The sequence below is a fragment of the Epinephelus moara genome, chromosome 10 (assembly GCF_006386435.1).
Source record: "Epinephelus moara isolate mb chromosome 10, YSFRI_EMoa_1.0, whole genome shotgun sequence".
NCBI lineage: Eukaryota > Metazoa > Chordata > Actinopteri > Perciformes > Serranidae > Epinephelus > Epinephelus moara.
Window position 1 is genome coordinate 28201992 of NC_065515.1, and position 21842 is coordinate 28223833.

The following is a 21842-nucleotide window of genomic DNA, read 5'->3' on the forward strand; positions in this document are numbered from 1 at the left end:
TTAGATTTCTAAATAAGCATTCACCTCGTTGCTAGATAGACCTACTCCTGAAAAACTCGTGCGCAAGGCTTTTTGTCCCTACGAGGCCACCGTCATTTACCCGACGGGAGGGGTGAGCGAGTGAGCCCTGCAATCTAGAATTTGACCACTGATGTCATTGTTTTCAACCCATTTTACACACTGGCCCTTTAAAGGTCATTTTGTGTTATTTCAGTACAAATTTTCAATTTGTGGATGAAGTATTCCTTTTAAGACTTCTCTCTGTATGCCATTGCAACAGGGCAACTCTGCCAAGTGACGCTATACATGTGAGAGTGATTTGTTGTTTTATGGGTTGTTGTTATCGGCTTATGTCTCGTCTGTAGTGATAATAGTAAGGTACATACAGAAGAGAGTTTTTAAATCTTATATTTTGAGTGTTGGTGGCAGAAAATATGTGTTACCTGCTGGACTGGCCTCTTTAACTGTAGCTGGAGGTACAGGGACAAAAACAGGTGGATTATCATTCTCATCCTCCACATCAAATCTCAGGTCTATTCTGTCTTCAGCCACAGTGCCGTTATTAAATCTGGCCACTCCTGTCAGCTATTGAACAGAAATAAACACACACACACACACACACACACACACACACACACACTAGATTACTAGATTTTCATAGCTCCATGTTGGAGCACAGCAGTGGTGAAGAAAGTATTCAGATTTACGCTTGAGCACTATAAGTAAGAATACTCCACAACAGGTCAAAGTGCTGCATTGCAGTTCTTACATTAGTAAAAGAGAAGTGAGCAGCAACATTTACCAGAGCTTACAAAAGTAAGCAGAATTATAATTATTTCTGATGCATTATAGTGTATTTGCTGCAGTTTATGTTTTATCATATACTGTAATTCATAAGAATGCATCATGGTCTATAAACTGACGATATATTTTGTCACATAAAACACTAATCTTTGAAGTGACTACTAACAAGTGGCTATACCATTAAAATTAAGTAAAATATTTCTCTCTGAAATGTAATGGAGAAGAAGTATAAAGCAGCAAAAGATAGTAATCCTTAAGTAAAGTACAAGTACTGCAAAACTGTATTTTAATACAGTTCTTGAGAAAATATACTTTCCACCACTGGTGCTGAGCACATGTTGCTGTAGAGCTTTACAGCGGACTTCTCATTAATCACTATTTTTTTCTTTTGTGGTACTCAGTATTTTCTTCATGGCTATTACTGCTCCTCTGTTCATTTCAAACAAACAAGAAATGTAAAATGTAGCAGAAGATTTCTGTGAAATCACTCACCATCAGCTCTGTCGGATCAGGATGTCATTATATGTGTTTGTGTTTCATTCTGAGTGTGGTTTTAAATTATTCATCTACCTCTACCAGCAACAACTCTCTTGCTGATCTTGATCTTTTGACAATTAAAGCCATTATTATGTCATCAAATAGACACTGTGGAGGACAGCAGTGCAGAGCTTTCATAAAATCACCTTAATTCAACAGCACATACTGAATTCTAGTTGATACATTAGTAAGTAGATGTGTAATAGGCTGTGTGCTGAGTTGTGTCCTCACAATGTAGGTTTCCCTCTCCTCTCGGTCCAGTGTTCCTCGGACATACACAAGTCCAGTGTCCTCAACCACAACAAACAGGTTCACTGGTTCTTTACTGGCCCCGGGACCCAGCAGAGTGTAGTGCAGGGTCTGCTCTGTATCCCAGTCTGACCTGATCTGAGAGTGATCATAACAATCATAACAACAATTAAGCCATTTAAAAATATCGCAATACAATCAAGGCTGTCCATTGCACATAATCAAGGAATGACTTAATTACTTATTTCTAACATTGAATGCCATTGTTTAAAAAAGTTTTTCTGTCTACAGTACATATACATGGCAGCTACACTCAGAAACAGTGAACACCTATTAACAACCCTAACTTGTACACCTGTTTTCTGTCGACCTAAATCTGAATGTTGGCAATGAACATAAATCACGAGTCATCCAATATGTACCTAGTTTCTAGAGTTACTGGGCTGCAGGAAAAGGGTTCTGCATTGCACTTGTTTAGGGTACTTTCCCATTCTTATTCTGTGAGCAGCATTTTGAACATCAGCCCTGCGTCATAACTTGAGAATGTCTGCGATTGCTGTCTCCCTCTACAACAGCTGAGTGCTGTACAATTGCTGGGTGCCTCAGTCTCATGCTGGAGGGCAGCTCATCCCGAGTGTTGGCAGAGATGGCAAGACTAATCATACATTTTCTATTTTTTTTTTTTTTTGATGAAAGCAGAAGTTGCAATGCAATCGTAAAGCTAAGGAGGGTGAAGTCAAGCCTTAACACAAGCGCCACAGTAAAGCGTGACAACTTTTATTTCTCCTGGCAATCTCTTTTTATGTTGGTGGAGCAGTTTCCAACTTTCCTCTGTCTCTAGGCTGTGTGTGAGTGTGTATTTGCATATTTACAAAGGAAGAAAAGTTGGATGATTCAGACAGTAATCATATATGCCTTCTTCAATATGTCTCAGGTGCACTGCTGAATAATAACAAGCAAGACCTGTCATGCAGGCGTCAGTGTTATTTTACATCAGCGAACTCCTAGAATGAGTCAGTGTGAAAACATTGTAGACTAATGCATAAACACGTCAGCTTTTAGCATGAGGATATGTTCAATATTTTTAACCTGGGACTTTATTCTAATGTTTTTTTTTAAGAACTGTGTATAACACAGCCTTATTGAGAGCTGTGGTTTGGTCAAATAACTGAGGAAGCTCACAGGATTGTTAGCAGTGGTGTAGCTCAACAATCTGGGGCTCCTTTTACTACATGTCCTCAATGCATCTTTTAATACAGCCTCTACATATAATTTAATCAACAAATAAACATATGCAGTTATAGCTGTAATTAATAGTGACGAGTTTACAACATATTTAAGATCTACACAGTCGAAATCTCAGCATATTTCAGCTCTCTTTTCTCAACATCACCCTGAACTGCACCATCACTGTTTTGATTTCAGCTAAAGACCTTTATTGGAATCCTCCTTTTCTGTATTGTCTCTAATGACAGGAGCAAACAAAGGCAAGAAATACCAAAATAATTATTTAAAAAGGCTCCATTAGATAACTGTGTTTGAGTCCAGTGAGAAGCTGTTTCAGAAATTTAAAATAATCAATGAAGTTATCTAATTAATTAATATTATGATGACAAACAGCTTCCAATAAAGGTCTGGGATGAAAACCTATCAACTCTTCCTTCAATATAGACTAGACTATCAAGTCAACATATTAAATATAAACCTTTTGGTAGAGAAATTCAAATAACGTCTTTGCTGTTGTCAGAAGACATATTGTAAGAACACAGAGATGATATGATGTGAGGGAACTTCTTACCCTGGCAATAGGCTCCCTTGTATTGTAAGTATAATTTTCTTTAAGCATCTTTGTTGGGACAACCCAGTCTCTCTTCTGGCGTCTGAGATGTGGGACGCTGGCTGCATCGTCTCCCAAACACCCCCACAGCTGCAGAGAGAAGAGGACATGTGACTGTGGTGTTGCTTCTATACATGTATCTTTTTGTGTCTGTTTTCAGATCAGTTATTTAACTGAACAAAATGCATTGTAACAAGATTCAAATTCAGAAGATTCTACAGCAGCTCATACATCCTGCAGTGTTCATTCACCAGTATGAAAGTGGTACACTCAGGCGTGTTTGTCAGCCATGATACAATTAATAAAAAAAAAGAAAAAAAAAAAAAAAAAAAGTTTGAACAAGAGGCAATAATTAAGTTATGAGCCATCAATACTAGGGGTGGGGGAAATAATCGATTTTTAGATGCATCGAGATTCTGTCTTGAACGATGCGCGCATCGATTTGGAAAACTCATAGTCGATTTTAATTTTATTTTTATTTTTATTTTTGAAATTACCGTAACTTCTCGACCATTCACGCTATCGACGTAATTCCAACGGATTCTGAAAGCTGAGAAGCTTTCCATTGATGTACCATTACGGTAGTGACGTCATTACCTGTGGAGGAGGGGAGGGAAGTGAGCACAGCAGGAGGAGAGTGACAGCTGACGAGGAGAGTGCGAGTTGGAGTTAATTAGTGGAGTTTTGGTGAGTTTTAGTGGAGTTTGGGTGGCGTTTTCTTTGTAAATAATATTTAGTGTTGTAAATAATAGTATTTGTGTTTTTTTGAGAGCTTTTGAGTTTTTTTTGTGCCGTGTTTTTGCAGTGTTTTCACCATAGTTAATAGTTTTGCCATCGTTCCTATTTTTTGCAATAGTTCGTGTTTTTATAGTTCATAGATAGTTATAGTCAGTTATAGTTTTGTAAATACTGGAGGAGAAATGTCGAGGAGGTCGACGAGGGACAGGAGAGTCCCCTTGAGATTTGTGGATGAGGAGGATGGACCGGAGGAGACTGGTGGAGTTTAGTCATCTCAACCACAGTAAGTAATACAGTTTGTATGCACTGGATATGTATTCCCAGCTTTATTACAATAATGTTGTTCAATATCAAGTGTAAATTTTCTTATTGGCTCGTTTTAGAATCGAGAATCATTTTATAATCGAAATCGTTGCCCTCTGAATCGGAATTGAATCGAATCGTGAGGTGCCTAGAGATTCCCACCCTTAATCAATACGCTATCTGATCACATTATTCATTGTAGTTTAATGTGTGCTATCTGATCACATTATTCATTGTAGTTTAATGTGTCAGACGTCCTTCCAGCACCTGTTTACCTCCAGGCAACGGGAAGCTACAGTAACAATTTTACAATCTACGGTTCACTAGGAAACAAACTCTCACAAAAGAATCCTTGAAAACATACCCCACAGGTTCGGTTACCATGCTAACATGTATCATGTTAACATGCCAACTAAAAGCTAAATGCTTCATGTTAACATGTGATGTTAACATGAAGCATTTAGCGTTTAGTTAAAGCAGTAAAGTACAGTAAAGCTGAGAATGATGGGGGTTCAATCATTAGATTTAGAGCTATCCTTTCATCCTGTTGGAGATCTGTTACTGTGTTGTCTGAGTAAGTGTAGACATATAGAGTATAGTGAGGTCCAGTATTTTAAATGATAGAGGTCACACACTACCAAATGCATCCTCATACAATGGTTGGTATGATATCTAATGAATTTGCCCCTCTATCTATCTGTCTGCCTGTCTGTCTGTCTATCTATAAGCACAAATGCAAATTCTCAGTAAACTGTTTAATGTAATTTTAGTGCACCCACGACACCTTTACACTGACAAAAAATATCAAACTTCAGGTATGTCACAATCCTTAGTCATGAATGAGAGCCTAGTTCAATGTTTGCATGCTTGAAAGCTTTCAAGATGATTTACAGCATCTATAGCTCACTCACTGCTACCCTGAGGGAACAATTTGCAAACAGAAAATGTGATCACTGCTAAAACGTTCTCGAAAGTTATATGTCAAGACAGTCTCAGCTCCTGCATGTACAGACACAACATTGTAGATGATGTCTATACATTTCCCAATCTTTCACCTTTTGGCAGGACTCAGGACCGGGGCAACCATGTAACCCCTACTTTGACCCTCAGACAAAGCACTAAAGTTAGGTAAAGAGTCAGTATGGCCGTGATTACAGTCAGGGTCAGGATGAAGCTGTGGATAATCATTTGTTTTTACATTTGTTATCCGATGCTCTACATCCACCCTTTCAATACTTACCTGGACTCTACTACTTATTTTTTTTTTTACTACATTTGCTTATGATGTTTGTTTTTATTTTATATTTCCTATAAATACCTCTCCATATTTGCTTCCTCTGTATTTCATTATGCATGTACTATGTACTCTGTGGAGCTGGCGACCAAGCATTTCACTGCCGAAACTGTGTGCATGACAAATAAATCTTTAAAATCTAAATAAAATATCAATATTTTCACAGGGGACCGTAGTGTTAAAAAGTAATGTTAAAGTATTTTCATAATAAGAAAGATAAAGACATAAGTCCTCCTGCCCGAACAGGTGTAACACAGTTAACATGAGACTGAGGGACATCAGATAATCAGTCACAGTCTGTATGAAGCCACACCCAGCTGAAATCAGTATGAATAACCTTTGTGGTGGACTCGATCATGGCTGTGTATGGTCTTTCTTTAAACACCTGTTGGAAAATATGGATTTTGAGTTTCCTGTAGTATTAACTGTCCATATAGACATTCAGATTGCAGTGAGTTCCGAACAGAGTGCCAGTCAGAGTGCAATTTGTACGCTAGTTAATATAATGAATGTATTGAGCTTATTCGGAGTGGTAGGTAATTCTCATATATAATTAACAGGGTTATATTGATTTATTTTCTCCTCTATATCCTCTGTTTCTGTATCTTTTCTCTTGTTTAAATCAGGAATCCCAAAATGATAACATATCGTATATTTTAGGATACAGTATATGCACCTGGCCAGCTCATCACATGCGCGATATAAAGAGCTACATCCTTGTTTCTGTCCTTATAGTATTCCAGAGGGGACATAGTGTGGGTGTGTCTACACTGACCTATATTAAGAAAACAAGTCATGTAACAGGCAGCTCTCTGCGCAATTACATAATACAACAAAGAATATCAATCAAGATATTCAAACTGACTAGGCCTACATCAAGATCAAGTCGGACCAGATAGTCTTTTGTTATTGAAAGTGGGTTTGATGAGAAAAACATATGATGTGTGCATGGGAACAGATACAATAGGGATCATTCAAGGAGAGACTGGGAATGACAGGACCTATGGTGACCTGATACCAGTATGAGTGGGAATTATTCACTGTAGAACTTTCACGTACAGTTGTGAAGGTGAAATCTTGGCAGTTTATCTTGAAACCTGTTTAATTTCACATACAAGAACGACACGATTTAAATCAAACCTTATCACAAATTAACTCATCAAGTCATCTCCCTTTCATGCTTTTTTACTTGTTTTTAGTTTATAAACCTTTTTTCATCATTCCGTTTCTATGGCTCCCTCTCTTCACAGACACACACATAGACAGACAGTTGTGAACTCACCAGAACTGACAGGTGAAGCAGTAAAATGATGGCTGACAACCCCGCCATGTCTCAGGTAGAAGCTGCACAATGGGTAAATGGTCTTCCTCCATGCAGACTGCAGTAATAGTAGTGGCTCCTGATATTAACAGGCCCTCAGAGCACAGAGAGATTCCCTCACATCATCCTCTCCTCCTTCTCTTCAGATAATCTGCCCCCTCTTTGCTCCTCCCTGCTCTCTTATTGTCTGTCAGCCCGCTCGTTCTCCTCCCTCCTCACAACCCCTCCTGTTACGCTCACTGCTCTCCCATCACTGAACACACCGGCAAAAGTCTACATGCACCTTAAACTTTAAACTTGTTTATTTAATCAGAATAGATTAAATGAAATTTGGTTATTGTTCTGAACAATTTCAGAACATGTAAATGAACTTCTTTACTCATCAAATTAAGTTTGTAAAAGCTGCATTATTTATCAGCCACTCAGTAGAACAAACACAAACACTGGTATATTATCACCTTATAAAGCTGATGTGACTAACCTGTGAGCAGCCTGCCTACTTACACATCTATAATTCATTTGTGTTGTTTGTGTTCACCTGATGAATGTTAGTCCAATATTCACTCTCTTTTTGCTCTGTGTTGGTCTCTATCAACTCCTGAGAGAAATTTCTGTCTCCTTAGCTGCTAAATGCTTTACTGTGTTCACCAGTTAGTCACTAACTATGTCTGTCTGCTGTTAGCCATTGAGCAGGTATTACTATTCTATTATTATTTTAATTATAGGTATGATTATTCTCAGTGCCAAACCCATTCACATTACAATCACTTGAGCTACTGTTTACATAAAAATTTTGATTAGTACAGCAAACATTGTTGCCAATTAGCATAATTCCCAGCATGCTCCTTTGTCATGAACTCCCCACAAACCTTAAGATTGTAAAAAGTTGCCTGATGCTGACTTTTAGAGTGTTTTTTTTGCACGTGTCTTACTTTAGCTATGACTTCCTTCTCTCACAAAAAAAAACAACCAAACTAAATCAACCAACCAACTAAACAAACAAACAAACAAACAAATAAATAAAACCAGCACCACCATGAAACAACAACACCAAAAACTGTCCAACATGGCTACCACTTATACAAGCACCCAGACTATCCTTGAGAAATGGGTCACTCAATGTGTCTGTCTACCAGCACCTATCACTATACTACTACTGGTTTGTCTTCAGTTTATTGGACTTCACATTCAATCAACACAGTCAAACAAACAAACAAACAAAATCAAAGTTCCAGCACACAGCAGAATATTAGGATTAACACTACTTTATTGACAGATTCTATTACAAAAAAGGCACAAACTTTGCATTTCACATTCTGCTTCATCAGATTAGCCGTCACAAAGAGGATCTTTGATTTAGTTTACGTGGTTTACCCTGCACCAGCTGGCACACACTAGAAGCACTGCTGTGCATGAAGTATCTACAGTCTTTTAAGCAAACTATTTACTAGTTCATTTAACTCCCTATTAAACAGTATGTTGAAGTACAAGTGAAACTAAGTGCCATACTCCTCACCCTCTTCACACCTCAAGCCAAACTGAGACCAAAGTGAAACCAGGCTGCACTATGGACCAAGATGATATTATGTGAGTCACTGTTTACACCAAAGTCTTGGAATTTAATGGAATTGTACAAACTGTGTCCCAGAGGGGTAGAAACAGGAAGCTGGATAAATGCACCAGGGACTCCCAGTAATATTAAAGAATATTACAAACAAGTTACATGACAAGACACACAATATACAGCATAATGTGCATGCTAATTTACTATCTGATCTATTAATAGTCACGTTTAAGAATGATCGCAGATGGTGTTTAAATGCAAAATAAAACTGAAAAACATTTTCAAGAAACAGGACGGTATCAAGGTATTACTCTAATGTTGTGAATTAAGGTTTATTTCGATCAAACCAGAGTTGGTGATTGTTGGAACTATGAAAAGACTAACCAAGATGATTTTGGTGAGTTTAATTTTGTTTCTGTCGAGTTAGAATGAACTGTGTTTTATGGTGAGCTAATAAGGAAATTAAACTGATCTTAGAAAACAGTCCTCTAGAAACTTGAATTCAGAAGGTGCACAGTTGTATTTTTCTGTTTAATAAGGTAAATAGGTGTTAGAATATATGATCTATTTTAATATTTTGTGAGTTTATTAGACTATAAAGAAACGAAGAGAGCTTGTGGAATGTGGCAAACTCAGTGCTAGGCTGACGGAGGCCGGTTGGAAAATTTTTATCATTTTACCCAACTGTAGACAATGTCATACATGCTACAATGATTTCTATTACCAGCAGCTCAGCTTTTCAGATTTTTTTTTTTTTAACCGTCATATACCGTAAACCCTTGTGAAACGGTGGATCGTATGGTATGAAAAAAATAGATACCGCCCAAGACTAACCCCTAATTACAACAGTTTTATTCTTATATACTGTGAAACTGGGTGTAGGATACATAATTTCAGAATGCAGTTTAGCAAGTATAAGTTGGCTCCTTTTTGCAACAAGAGAGGAAGTTCACACAAATGTCACCTTGAAGGGTTTGATGTGGCCAAACTGCAAATTAACATGAACATCAAGGAAACATGTAAGTCATATCATTAGTGCCAGGAGTGTATGGGTGTGTGTATAATGAGGTGCGTGTAAGAGTTTAACCCCCTTCCTATTAAAACTGGGTCCTAAGGACCCGGATCAACCAATGCTACAGACATTCACAATTAAAGCATCTCTATGCAAAATTCAGAGCCATAAACCATAATCCATAAACAGCTATGAATTAAAGCAACAGTGCTGACAGAGCTGATGGTGTTAACCAGGGGGGAGTGGAGGGTGGATCTATGTTTTTGTGACAACACTGGGAACTGATGAGTGGGTACTACTGTATGCTTTTGCAACGACACTGACCCGATAACAGCCATAACTACCTTGTGAGTATATTGCAATGTTTTGGCATGAGATAGTTATTGGAATACACATGCACGTGCAGTGGTTTACCACAACACACACGGAGAAGCTCTGATTACAACACACAGAGAGGTAGCTTGATTTCCCTCTTTGCTCAGGATGCCATCACTACAATACATAGCAAATTTCTGATATAATATTAATACTCTGAATGTTGCATAAAGAACTTTTAACACATACAACTTACTTTCAGTATTGGCATTTATTGCATGAAAGTGGCTAACCTGTGTGTTAAAGTTACTGTGCCTCATCTACCACTGCATAATTCTCAGCTCACCATCTCCAACTTGGCAACATGGACCCTAAGAAGTCATTTTAAGAGATAGGAGAAGGAAACATGGAAACAGATGAAAAAAGGAACCATAAACACTTTGAGGTAAAGCTTTAAGTAAGGTGCCAGATATCAAATGAGAAGGCTGTAACAACAGGCACCAAACAAACAAATCCCAAACCAGTGCGAGTTCCTCTACAATTGAATATTTCAACTGGAAGGGGTTAAACTTGTGAGAGATAACTGACTAGTCTGTCAATACTAGCTGCATCCTCTTGCAACAACACATCACTGGAACCCGTATAGTGGGATCAAATAAATGGCATTCACTTTGAGCTGAAACAGCTTGACAAGATGTGGGACTGCATGCACTGGCACACTAGTAAGAAGAGCTTTGATATCATCAAAAGCTTTCTGACAATGATCTGACCAATGAAACTTCCCTGACCGAATTAATTTTTACAAAACCCTTGGTAATAACCTTCTATTGCAAGAAATTGGATGAGCTTCCTTTTTGTAGTGGGTGGAGGAAACTTCTCAATGGCCACAACATTTGCTATTACAGGACACACTTTACCCTGCCCAACCACCTTACCCAGGTATGTCACTGTGGCCTTAGCAAACTTAAACTTTCCCAAGTTCATGGGGAAGTTTTTCTCAGGCCAGGCATCAAAAGGTGCCTGGATGGGCTGCAAATGTTCTGGCCGCTTGTCACTACACAGAACTACATCATCTATATACACAGTGCACCCTTGGAGCTCAGAAACCACCTGGTTCATTAAGTGTTGAAAAGTGACAGATGCATTTCTCAAACCAAATGGCATGACCATGTAAGATTTAAGGAAGTCAAATTTGCTTACAAATTTTGCAGAACCAACTTGAACCACGCAATCCTCCATTTGAGGAAGAGGACAGGTGGCAAGCCTGAGGCCTGTCTTGAACAGGGCTAACACTTAATCATCAAGGCATAAGGGCATAAGGTAGCTTCCAGTCCTTTTGTAGTGCTGCCAGCGGGCCTCTGAACACTGGATGTGAAAGTGGTTCTCCATGCTGGTCAGCAAGCAGTTCTGCTCTCTGCTCTGTTTAAATCACATGTAGAGCTCTGTCTCTGTCCGCTGGTAATTGCGAGTGTGTGTGTCTGTGTGTGTGTGTGTGTGTGTGTGTGTGTGTGTGTGTGACTCTCTGTTTAGACACAGCTGACAAATATATGGAAGCAGGGGACGCAGATTTTATCATTTATCATAGTTAAGTTATTTATAAATCTAAATCTAAATTAGACCACAGCCTTGCTTAAAAGGCCCAAAAATACCTTTTCCCCCTTCTTCAGGCTTCCAGTAATTCAATTAATTAAAACAGGATTAAACCTAGTGTGTTGCAAGAAGACATGACTTTGTTTGAGGTGTGATAAGCCAAAAAGATTGCAATGCACTGTCCCAGAGCGTTCACAAACAACATCTATGTCTTAAAGGCCCTGAGGATAGTGTTTGGGATCATTGCTTTAGGTTGTAAAGCCTGATGTCTGCAGATGTTTTTGTTCACCACTCCCTGACAGTTTTACGCAACGTGTTATTATCTTGTCACAAACATCATCTTACAGACCATGGCATCCCTCTGTTTTGACTCATGTGTTGTCATTCTGCTCTTGGAACATCACGTCTGTCAACACCTCAGGTCTCTACTGTATGTCAAAAATTGTATGGTATACAAATGCAAGGCAGGTTCCAGTTCTGGATTTTCAACACTGTTCTCACAAGAAGAATGACAGCATCAGTTGTTTCAGCAAATATGTCAAAACATTTAAGTGACAAAAGGAATCATGACTCAGGTCACGGATCAAGTTGGGGTAGCTAGATGGGTCGACAAAACTGCTTACCATTTTCCAAAGCATATTGTGATGACCAAACAATTTCCACTTATGCTTGTTCTGGAGCTATTGATCATTTCATACAGACCTCATCAGCATATTGAGCTTACTCATGTCCTGTGTACCGATTGTTATTCAACTTGTTCTTGATTCTGTGCACCTCTGGGACAAATTCTCCATGTTGACCTAACCCCTGGATTCCACTGGGTGCAGCTTAGCTGCATTATGACTGCGACCCAGTTCTGTTCTGTTCTCTGTCACCGTATTCCACATTTAACACAACAAGAAATGATTATGGATAATGTCAGAATACTGCATGTATCAGATAAAATTAGTAGAGGATATCTTCGATGGTGACCATTTGAATTAATGCAACATCCCAACTAGATTTTTTTTGTTCTAAAAACGTTCTGCAAATGTTACATATAATGTTCTGATAATGTTTTTTTTTGTTCCTACAACATTCTAGGATAACGTTCTCTAAAAACATCCTTACCTCTGGAATGTTGCAATCGCAACAACTAATGCAAATTCAACTAATGCCTTTAAATTCTGCAAGACTCTGCAATTTTTTCCAATCCGTGCAACTTTTCCACAAATTTCACCACTCATTGTAGTTTCACTGATGTTCTGCATGAAAGCGTGAGCAGTGGTGCACTGGACGGTACAAGCAGGTTTACCCACCTCTTATAATCACTGTTTACAGTATACCTGGCTCTCAGCCAAAAACCCATGGGAACATACAGGAGAGAATATCCACTTCCTCCTTGGTAACCTACTCATCTACCTACACCCACCTTATCAACTACCACTACATCACTGAGGTGAAACACGTACAGAAGTCATCGATTGATAAACCCTTTTTTACTGCAAAACACACGTGCTGAAAGGTGTAAACAATAGACAAATCACCATGACGGAGGCTGTTGTTGAAGTTCTGAAAGAATCAAGGCGACTTAGATTAAATATGCAATGTTAGAGAAAACAGTAGAATAGTATAAATCACAAAGAGACAAAGGTGAGTTGTGTAACAAACTGTGTGTGTGTGTGTGTGTGATAAATGAAATAATTTAGGAATAAGAAGTTTGGAATAAAACAGTAAAACTTACCTGTTCCCACAATTTCATCACAAAAATATAAAACTAAATAAAAAGTTTAAAAACATTACAACATTAGGTTGCAACAATCTCCAGTTGTTCTGAAATGTGGGAGTTTTAACTGCAGAGGCAAGTTAGCCTCAAGTCAGCAGAGACCACCATTGATCTTAGGGGACAAACCTGCTCTTCAGTAAGCAGTCTACAGACCAGAGAGATATTTTTGCACAGGGCCATTTCATGGTGTGACAGTTGGCAGTGGGGGCAGTATAAGTTGGCTGGGATAGTATGCAAATCTTTCTGAAATGAACTGCTCTCTGTGAAGCCATATTCTGCCCTGTGCATGCTCTGTCCTGATCTTCTTCATTCCTTCAGGGTGTGTTCATACTGTCAAGCACTATAATTATTTGAAACTCTACTAAGCCAATGACTGCTGAAAAAAAAGAAATGTTTCCCATATACTGCAGTAATATAATAAAATATCTTGCAGAGACAAACATAAAAAGCTCGTTGACCTGAAGTGTTCTGTGAAAAAATTTATTAAAAAGGGCAAGCATGAGATAAATTCTTCCCATTAGACATCCCTAAAAGACACATTATGTCAAAATGTATTCCAACACATGAGCACCTGTCTGCATCATAATAAATGAACCACTTTTTCTTAACCTAACACAACACAGATAATTAATACAATACACACACAACTGAAATTTCATGTTCTGAAGGGTTGAATTGCTTTTGATGATGATGATGATGATGATGATGATGATGATTTGTCTTTTGTAGTCTTTTTTTGTCTTGCACACAAACATGTGCCCAACCCCCATGGGTTTACAAGACACCAATCCAATGACGTGGCAGTGATCAATCCAAAGTACATGGGTTTTTTTTTTTTTTTTTTTTTTTACTGCTCAGTCCAATAGTCTTTTAGAGTTTCAGTTCGTGTGAACATAGCATGATTTGCCATTTTATGGCATTGACAACAACAACAACAAGCAAAATAAGACAAAGGTCATGGCATCCTGACTGTATTTAGTAAAAAACCTTTTTGTCCAACATTAAAACACCTACTGTAGCTCATTTAAGAGCAACAATCAAATTTCATAAACATAGAAACTGTGTAAAAGTATATCAATCATGTCAAGATCAAGCTGGGTCCCAAGAAACCAAAGTGCAAGTGAACAGAAGTAATTTTTTATTTTTTTTTGGATAGTTCTTGTTAATAACACCCCCACTTTTTCATCATATTGCTTAAAGTGTTTCTATTTTAACAGAATTATTGCTAACAGTCTTACCTTGGCTAGCATCACTCTTTCAAAACTCACCTGTACAGTCCTCATAAACAGGAGCAGTTTCAACAAGTTAAACTCACCCATGTAATCACTGCATTAAAATCAAGACTGTGCTGAATCAAGTGCTAAATATTCTGGTTGTGCTTTGTAATCTGGCCGCTGGTTTGTTTTCTTTGTGTTAGTTAAGGTTTTGTTGTCCTGTAGTATGTGTACTACAGTATGTTTTTCTGTATTTTATACTGTAGCCACATGATGAGGTGGGTGTTTTCTCCCTCACCATTAGATGCATGTTTAAATTTTCACATCTCAAAAATCTGAACAGCTGGTCAGGTTACTTGTGCAAAGCTGTGGCTTCATCAGTGATGAGAAGCTTTTACAATTTTTGCAATTTACAATTACAATTAATTACAATTTCTTTTTTTCTTAAGTATATTTGGTATAAGTTTGAAAATGACCAAAATAAACTACTGCTACAGCCTGTTACACTGATCACTAATAAGGAGTATTAATGAAACAAGGTGTAACAAACATTCCAATTATCTTCTGTACAGTCAGTGACACATTTGAACCATTCCTAATTTTAATGCCAGTTATATAAAACATGGCCTCTCAATGAGTAACAGACTGTTATATCACAACAGAGACACTTTATCTGAAATAATATGCAAAGCTTACCCCTTCATAACCCACAGTATGGTCTGAGCAACATTCACTAACTCATTTGTCCCATGCTTTTTGCATTATTAGGAAAAAATAATAGAACTGATCATGTTGACAGGAAAATTTAACATTGATCACAAGCTGCTATTGAAGTAAGTTACATTTGTATTTGGTATTCACAAAGTAATTCAGTAGAAAATACTGTGCATGTTGCAAGGAAAAACAAGCCCTGATAGAAAGCAAGACTAAATGTGCTTTCAGACAGTCAACAGTTGCAGCTGCCGCCTCAGTTGTTCGAAACATGCAAATCCTAACTTGCTTTATGTATCATGTAAGATTGTTAACCATTTAATCTACTTTAAGCTACAGCCTGCTCTTTTTAGCTACGTGATAAGATCAAAGTAGATGGGTGTCAGCCCGTGTTGCATCAGCAGTAGGATCGGTAGCCAGTTGGCAGAGTTGGTATACAGTTGCTGCCAATTCAAAATACAGATTAATATAATTGGGCAGCTAGCTGCTCTGTAAGGCTTTTCATAGACACAGTTGTGTCTTGAGCTAAATGCTAGCATCAGCTTGCTAACATGATCACAGTGATGATACTAACATGCTGGTATGTTTAGCTTGATCACCATCTGTTTACCATATTGGACAAATTTATATTTTTGACCTGATAATAGCGCTAATAAAAGTTACTGGTCCGTTAAATTGTTTGCTGTTTCTATAAGATGTTACAATATTTAACAGGGTAAGTGAAAACTTTCACCTCATAGTGGCGCTACTCAGGAGGATCACCAAATCCATTCATCCTCTGAGTTCCAAAAATGTCTATACAGATTTCATGACCCTGATCCAATGGTTGTTGAGACGAATCAGTCTGGACCAAATTAGTGGACCAACAGACTGATGCTGCCATGCTGCTGGCAGACAAAAGGACACAAAATGAGTAATCAAAGCAAACAACACACAAAAGAAAAAACACAACACAACAGTGGAAAGAAAAATACCTTCGGTAAAGTTTTGGCAATTATGTGTTTGGATCCAAAGTCTGTATTGTAAAAAAATATTTTTCCCAGAAAACGGTGGATATAAATGTATTTTTTAAATCAAAAAGTTGGGTTTTACAGTGCAATAACTTGCTGTTTGGGTGCATATGTTGGTGTAACTCAGAAGCTGTGGTAAATGAACACACAGATACATGTAGCTTCACTTCTAGTGACACTGCTACAGCACACCCTCCACCAATAAACTGACATCAACACACAAATTACCTGAAAATACTTGAGAGGTTGCTTTGCCAGACGTTTGAATTGCATTTAAAAAAAAAAGTCTTTTACGACATCATCATTCAGTGAATTCCTCCTGCTGCACCACCACCTTGCGGTAGGTGGGGGTTGTGCTCACTGGGGTGCTTCGAGAGCCAGAGACGTCACTCATTTGGGACAGACTTCTTGCCTCCTGGACCAGCTGCCCTCCGCTGCTTGTTGGACTGCCGACCACCAGGACTGTCTGAGATCCTGAAAGCCCTCCTGGCTGCAGGGTGCCCCCCTGCACAAGGCTCCCTTTCAGGCCTTTCACTGACCCTGAAGGGACCTTGTCCCCTACCACCATCATGGTCTGGGCTCCAGTGATGTTGCCAGTGGGGATCAGGTTGGCCCTGCTCCCCTCCACCAGCACCATGTGGGGGCCTTGGGCATGTCCGTTGGACATCATTGTCTGTCCCTGAACAACCATGCCTTGGGCAGGTCCAGCCTGGGTGCCATTAACCAGTACCATGCCCTGCAGGTTGGTGGCTGGTGCTTCAGCCAGAAGCACGGTGTTCTGAAACTGTGGCTGGACTATGTATTGCATTGGCTGCAGTACGGGGGTGGTGGTGTAGTAGATAGGCTGCTGCTGCTGTAGTAGGAGCATCTGACCTTGATTTGCCATCCCTTCTTTCACTGTAGTCATCCCTTCCCTCAAAGTGGCAAAGCTTTCGTTCACAATTTGAGTATGCGCAGATGTCTCTTTAACCAGAGTTTGCCCTGTTTGGGTGATGCTGGGCTGCAGCTTGGGTGGAGGGGACAGCTGTGGAGTGGGCAGCTTTGGAGTGGGCAGCTGCTGGGCAGCCATCAAACTTGATACTGAGGTCTGGGTATTAATGGAGGCACTGGGCAGAGGAGTGGACTCTTGTTTGACTTCAGTCAGGATCTTCTTGCCTCCGCACAACTCAGCCAGGGTCTTGAACTTCATCCCAAGGTCATCGAGGAACTGCAGGTCGTTGTCAGACTCCAGGAGGCTGCAGCTGCCCACTGAGCCAACAGGAGAGCCCTGGCCCTCATAGTCATAAACCAAATAGTTGTCCTTTGCTCCAAGATTCTCGTTTCCACTGTTCACCTTCTGTTGAAAATGGAAAGGGAAATCATTAACAAGGTTTCTATGTTTGTTCAGCTGAGCTTTTTCAGCTACACCTCTTTTGTCTAGATTGTTCTATTTTCCCAACATTTGAAAGCTACCAAAAATAATTACTCTCAGAAAGACAAAACCATCAACATATAAAGAGTAGAAATATTTAAATGATTCCTCACCTGAGTGTAGTACTGATCCAGGAAATAGTCTGGAAGAGCCATGCCATCATAAAATTCTGTTTGTCTGCTCTCAAACTCAGAGTAGAAGCCACTGCCGCTCGGCTGGTTCATCATCCCAAATGTTTCTTCTCTACCTTCAGTTGTAAAATCTCCTTGATAGCCGGCCCCGTTCATCCCATCCATAGAAGTGACGGATTTCTGGAAATCCAAACCTCCCAAAGTTTGCATTGCTGAAGTATTGTTTGCCATGCCCATAGTTATGTTGCCCATATTTCCGTCCACTTGCGTTGGCATGCTCAGTAGTGGCACCTCCTACAATGAGCCAGTGATCCAAAGGTTAGAACATAGTCAACAGTTATTCTGCTGCCCACAGTCAAAAATCACTAAATGCAGCTTTCAAGCAGACATAATCTCAGTAGCAAGTGGTCAGTATATGTGCCAATATTCCTATCCTTAACAATGAAGGTTGTTTGTTTAAAAGATAAATGTGTTGATCTTACCGTGTTCTCCCCCTGGCCCTCAGTGTGGTAGTTAATGAGGTGTGATTTGGTGTCAAAAGGCAACTCAGCAAAGCCCCCTGGCAGCCCTGCAGCCCCCCCACATTGGCAGAAGAGCAGCAACAGAAGAAGAACTGTAAAAACAACAACAAAGTTTTAGTTATCTCTGGGGTCCTCTAAAAATGAAGGTGCAGTTTCAGTTTATCTGGCACAAAAAAACTGGTCGCTTGTTCCTTTATAAAAGGCAACCGTGTAGTTCATTACTATGAACACTGGGTGTATCTATAACCATTCTGGAGTGAGTTGCATGTTGTAATTTGTCTGTCATTTTTTGATTTCTCACTGTCTGACAGTCTGACCGCCTGTGTGTGTTGTTAGATTTTACTACTGCCCTCTGCTGGGTGGACCTACAATTACATCTAAAGGTAAAGGGATCCCAGAATTAATCTCAGGTAGGGCTGTTAGAGACTTTGATCAGATTAATGTTCTCACTGCAACTACTGGTTCCTCAGGGTTGTTGGAGCATTTAAACTGAACTGAAAACTTTCTTATTTTGCCTCCTGCTGTGAGTGATGAGTCCCGACATAAACACAGTTGTGTGTCACATTTGTGGTCCTTTTAATACACAATCGAAATAAAGAGTTTTTGAGTGTAACAATAAAAGTGTTTGTTGTTTACTGTATTTGATGCTTGTCTATTCAGTCATATTTAATGTAATGGGAAATCAGAAATTATTCATATTTGAAGCCAAGTTTTTATTGTCTCAAAATCTCTTGTCTGTGGGACAGTGCAGTTTTCATGCTTGGAGGAAGTGCCTTTATGACATACTTCAGTGTTTGTCTTGTGGTGATTGTAAAGAACAATACTATATAAATTATAAGGCTATATTCTGTACATGGCTTGTGCAACTCTGCAGGCATTATTAAGGTATGGAGATCTCATTGGCTTTTATCAGCTGACATACATGTGGATACTCATACATCAGTGATAAGCTGATATCTGCCAGTTGGGTTTGATGTTGAGTCCTGTATTAAGACCATCTCTCTGGCATCCTAGGCTTTGTCTTGATGTTCTGCCAGTTCAAAGTCAGACCTTATTTAATCACAGCTGCTACTTCATATTACTTTAGATATTTCCCTGCATATCTAAAATATCACAGACATGACCACTTGATGCACCTTTTTTTACTCGGCACTGCTAAATATTTAAGGGACAGTATGTAATACTCTTCAACTGATTAACAGTTATTTAACAAACATCCTATGTGTTTAGTGTGTTAAAAATACCAGTCCTTATTTTGCTATTATCTCACCTAAAAACAAATGCATATTCTTTGCAACCTAGTTTTTGTCTTGCTTTTAAATCATTTGCTCTGGCTTTATCTCAGACCTAAATTGGACTTAAACTAAATTCAACCTTTCTTGGGATTGTCTTTAACACAGTCAAGTTGTTCAGTGTTTGATCACGTGACCCTTAATAAGAATGAGCATCACTTACGCAGTAACAGCAGCAGGCCCAGGAAAAGCAGACCGATGCCTGCAGGTCCTAACTTTGCTCCTTTGCTGGCTTCCCTACACACCACCCCATCTTCACATTCACAAACGTGGACTGTGACTTTCTGTGGTTCTGGACAGGCCTGTTCCTGCTGGTCCTTCACCACAAATTGCACCTCATAGACACCAGGCCATAGGGTCTCCTGGGCTCTCAGGATAGCTGTAGTTTCTGCCAAAACCAGGGGAGAAATGTGAAAGTGTAGGAAGCCAATATGCTTTACTTTAAAGTTTGCAGTATTCTGGATCAAAGACTTAAGTTTAAAATTGTCTTTTCCAAATTACAATTTAAAAAGAAGGGTTCAGACATTATGGTACTTCACTGGTCTAAGATGCTAACAAGGTGTACTAGTCAAAACAATCATAACCTGTTATTTGCAACGCTTAAAGCAACTCGTGAAGAATTTGATTTTTTTTTCATTTTGGCGCCCCCTTGTTGAAAAAAAGGAAAAATTATGTGGCAAAAAACCCCAATTCATATCAATACATGGCCAGTTCTAATTTTATATCTATTTTTATGTTTTTATATCTACTTACATCTATTTACTTTACCCAACTTTTTAACAGTCATCTGTATTATGCTCACCATTTAAATGCTGCACCTGCCATTTGCCCTGAGTGCCTTCTGGGATGATGACAAAGTCAAAAGGTGGCCCGTTGGGGAATAAATCATCATCTCTGGCATTCACAAAAACAGCATCATGTGGGATACACACAGTCTCGACGTTACTGGTCAGGGTGGGGCAGTGGTCATTAAAATCTTCTACCTGGATGGCTATTGTGCCGGTGGATGTTTTACCAGGCATGTCTGTGTTGAAAAGAAACAGAAATAAAAACAGATCATTCCTTTGTTTCGATTTCTTTTTTTCAAAGACAGGTTAAAAGACCCTTGATAGTGAAGAACAGGTGTACACAACTGTTTGCCCTGCTCTTGTGGCTGTGGATGTCAATGGTTCCCAGGGGAAAACCTAATCCGACTTATTTCTCTTGGATTCAAACGTCAGCATTGTGCAAATTTCATGATCTAATGGGAGAATGTCATGGAAATTTTCATCTGTGCTTCTAAAAGGATAATATTTATAGATTTTAATGACACTGATATTTCCTCTAGAGCCATTCTTAGATCAGATTTTACATTTTGCAAGACTGCAGCAAAAATGTCTTTTTGTTACATCCATCACTTTTACATTGTTGTAGATATGGGGTAAACACTGTAAACTGTAGAAGTCACTAGTAGAGTTAGGACTTTTAAGCTTGACGTTTCACACCCTCCCCCAGCAACTTTTCACTAGGATTCTAGTAATACATATAAAACATCTGAAGCAAGAACAGGGTACCTTCTGAAATGCAAAGTACTTCAGCAAAATATGTCCCATTGACCAGGTATGAAGATTCTCTATCAGGCCTTTTTTTCAGTTTGATGTCAGCTGTTTCTGGGTCGATGGTGAGCAAGTTGGCAGGATCTGAGCCCTTGGCATACCTGCAGCAGGAATAGGCTGTATCAGTTATTATCATTGAGTGTAGAAAATTAAACTAACATTGTAGTTTTAAAGGCAGAGGGTGCTTTTATGCGTGTGTTTTTGCGTAGGCACTGACCTGACATTGTCAGCTTGTTTTCCTGTGTCTTGATCTTTTGCTGGGTAGGTGGCAATAACCTCGTTGATGTCAATGGGCTGGCCTCCCTCTGATATGGGAATGGCTTTGACCTCGGGGTCAAAAGCTGGCCCCTCGGGCTGGTTTATCACACTGATCTTGATTGGATAGGTTTTAAGTGTGGTTCCAATTTGCCCCGTTGATCCTTCAGACCCAGCTCCAGCACCAGTGGCAATTATGATCCTTCAGACCCAGCTCCAGCACCAGTGGCAATTACTCCCCCTGTCCCTGCAGTTCCCCCTGTTCCCGCAGCTCCACCTGTCCCTGCAGCTCCCCCTGTCCCTGCAGTCCCCTCTGTGCCCCCCGTTCCCCCCGCTGCCCCTCCTGCCCCTCCCCCCCCTCCCTTTTACCCAC

The 21842-nt window shown here is 39.4% G+C and overlaps 2 protein-coding genes and 1 long non-coding RNA gene across 3 annotated transcripts in view; all 3 read right to left on the reverse strand.

The window, feature by feature from the left end:
- Window positions 1-7207, reverse strand: part of LOC126396921 (desmoglein-3-like) — a 22119-nt gene extending 14912 nt beyond the window's left edge. Inside the window, exons 1-4 of the mRNA XM_050055295.1 lie at window positions 7045-7207; window positions 3389-3517; window positions 1573-1728; window positions 444-585 (exon numbers count right to left, since the gene is read on the reverse strand). Of these exons, the coding sequence (XP_049911252.1) occupies window positions 444-585; window positions 1573-1728; window positions 3389-3517; window positions 7045-7092 (475 nt within the window). The 5' untranslated portion in view covers window positions 7093-7207. The remainder of the gene's footprint in view (window positions 1-443; window positions 586-1572; window positions 1729-3388; window positions 3518-7044) is intronic.
- Window positions 7208-13795: 6588 nt separating this feature from the next.
- Window positions 13796-16626, reverse strand: LOC126396765 (uncharacterized). The gene is made up of 2 exons (XR_007570598.1): window positions 16493-16626; window positions 13796-16138 (listed from the first exon to the last, which is right to left on the reverse strand). It is a non-coding gene; the product is annotated as an uncharacterized LOC126396765 (long non-coding RNA).
- Window positions 16627-16628: 2 nt separating this feature from the next.
- The window catches only part of LOC126396922 (desmoglein-3-like), a gene marked incomplete at its 3' end in the record, with an annotated part of 19776 nt that continues 14562 nt past the window's right edge, over window positions 16629-21842 (reverse strand). Inside the window, exons 9-15 of the mRNA XM_050055296.1 lie at window positions 21432-21645; window positions 21173-21315; window positions 20422-20643; window positions 19783-20007; window positions 18289-18419; window positions 17789-18100; window positions 16629-17600 (exon numbers count right to left, since the gene is read on the reverse strand). Of these exons, the coding sequence (XP_049911253.1) occupies window positions 16629-17600; window positions 17789-18100; window positions 18289-18419; window positions 19783-20007; window positions 20422-20643; window positions 21173-21315; window positions 21432-21645 (2219 nt within the window). The remainder of the gene's footprint in view (window positions 17601-17788; window positions 18101-18288; window positions 18420-19782; window positions 20008-20421; window positions 20644-21172; window positions 21316-21431; window positions 21646-21842) is intronic.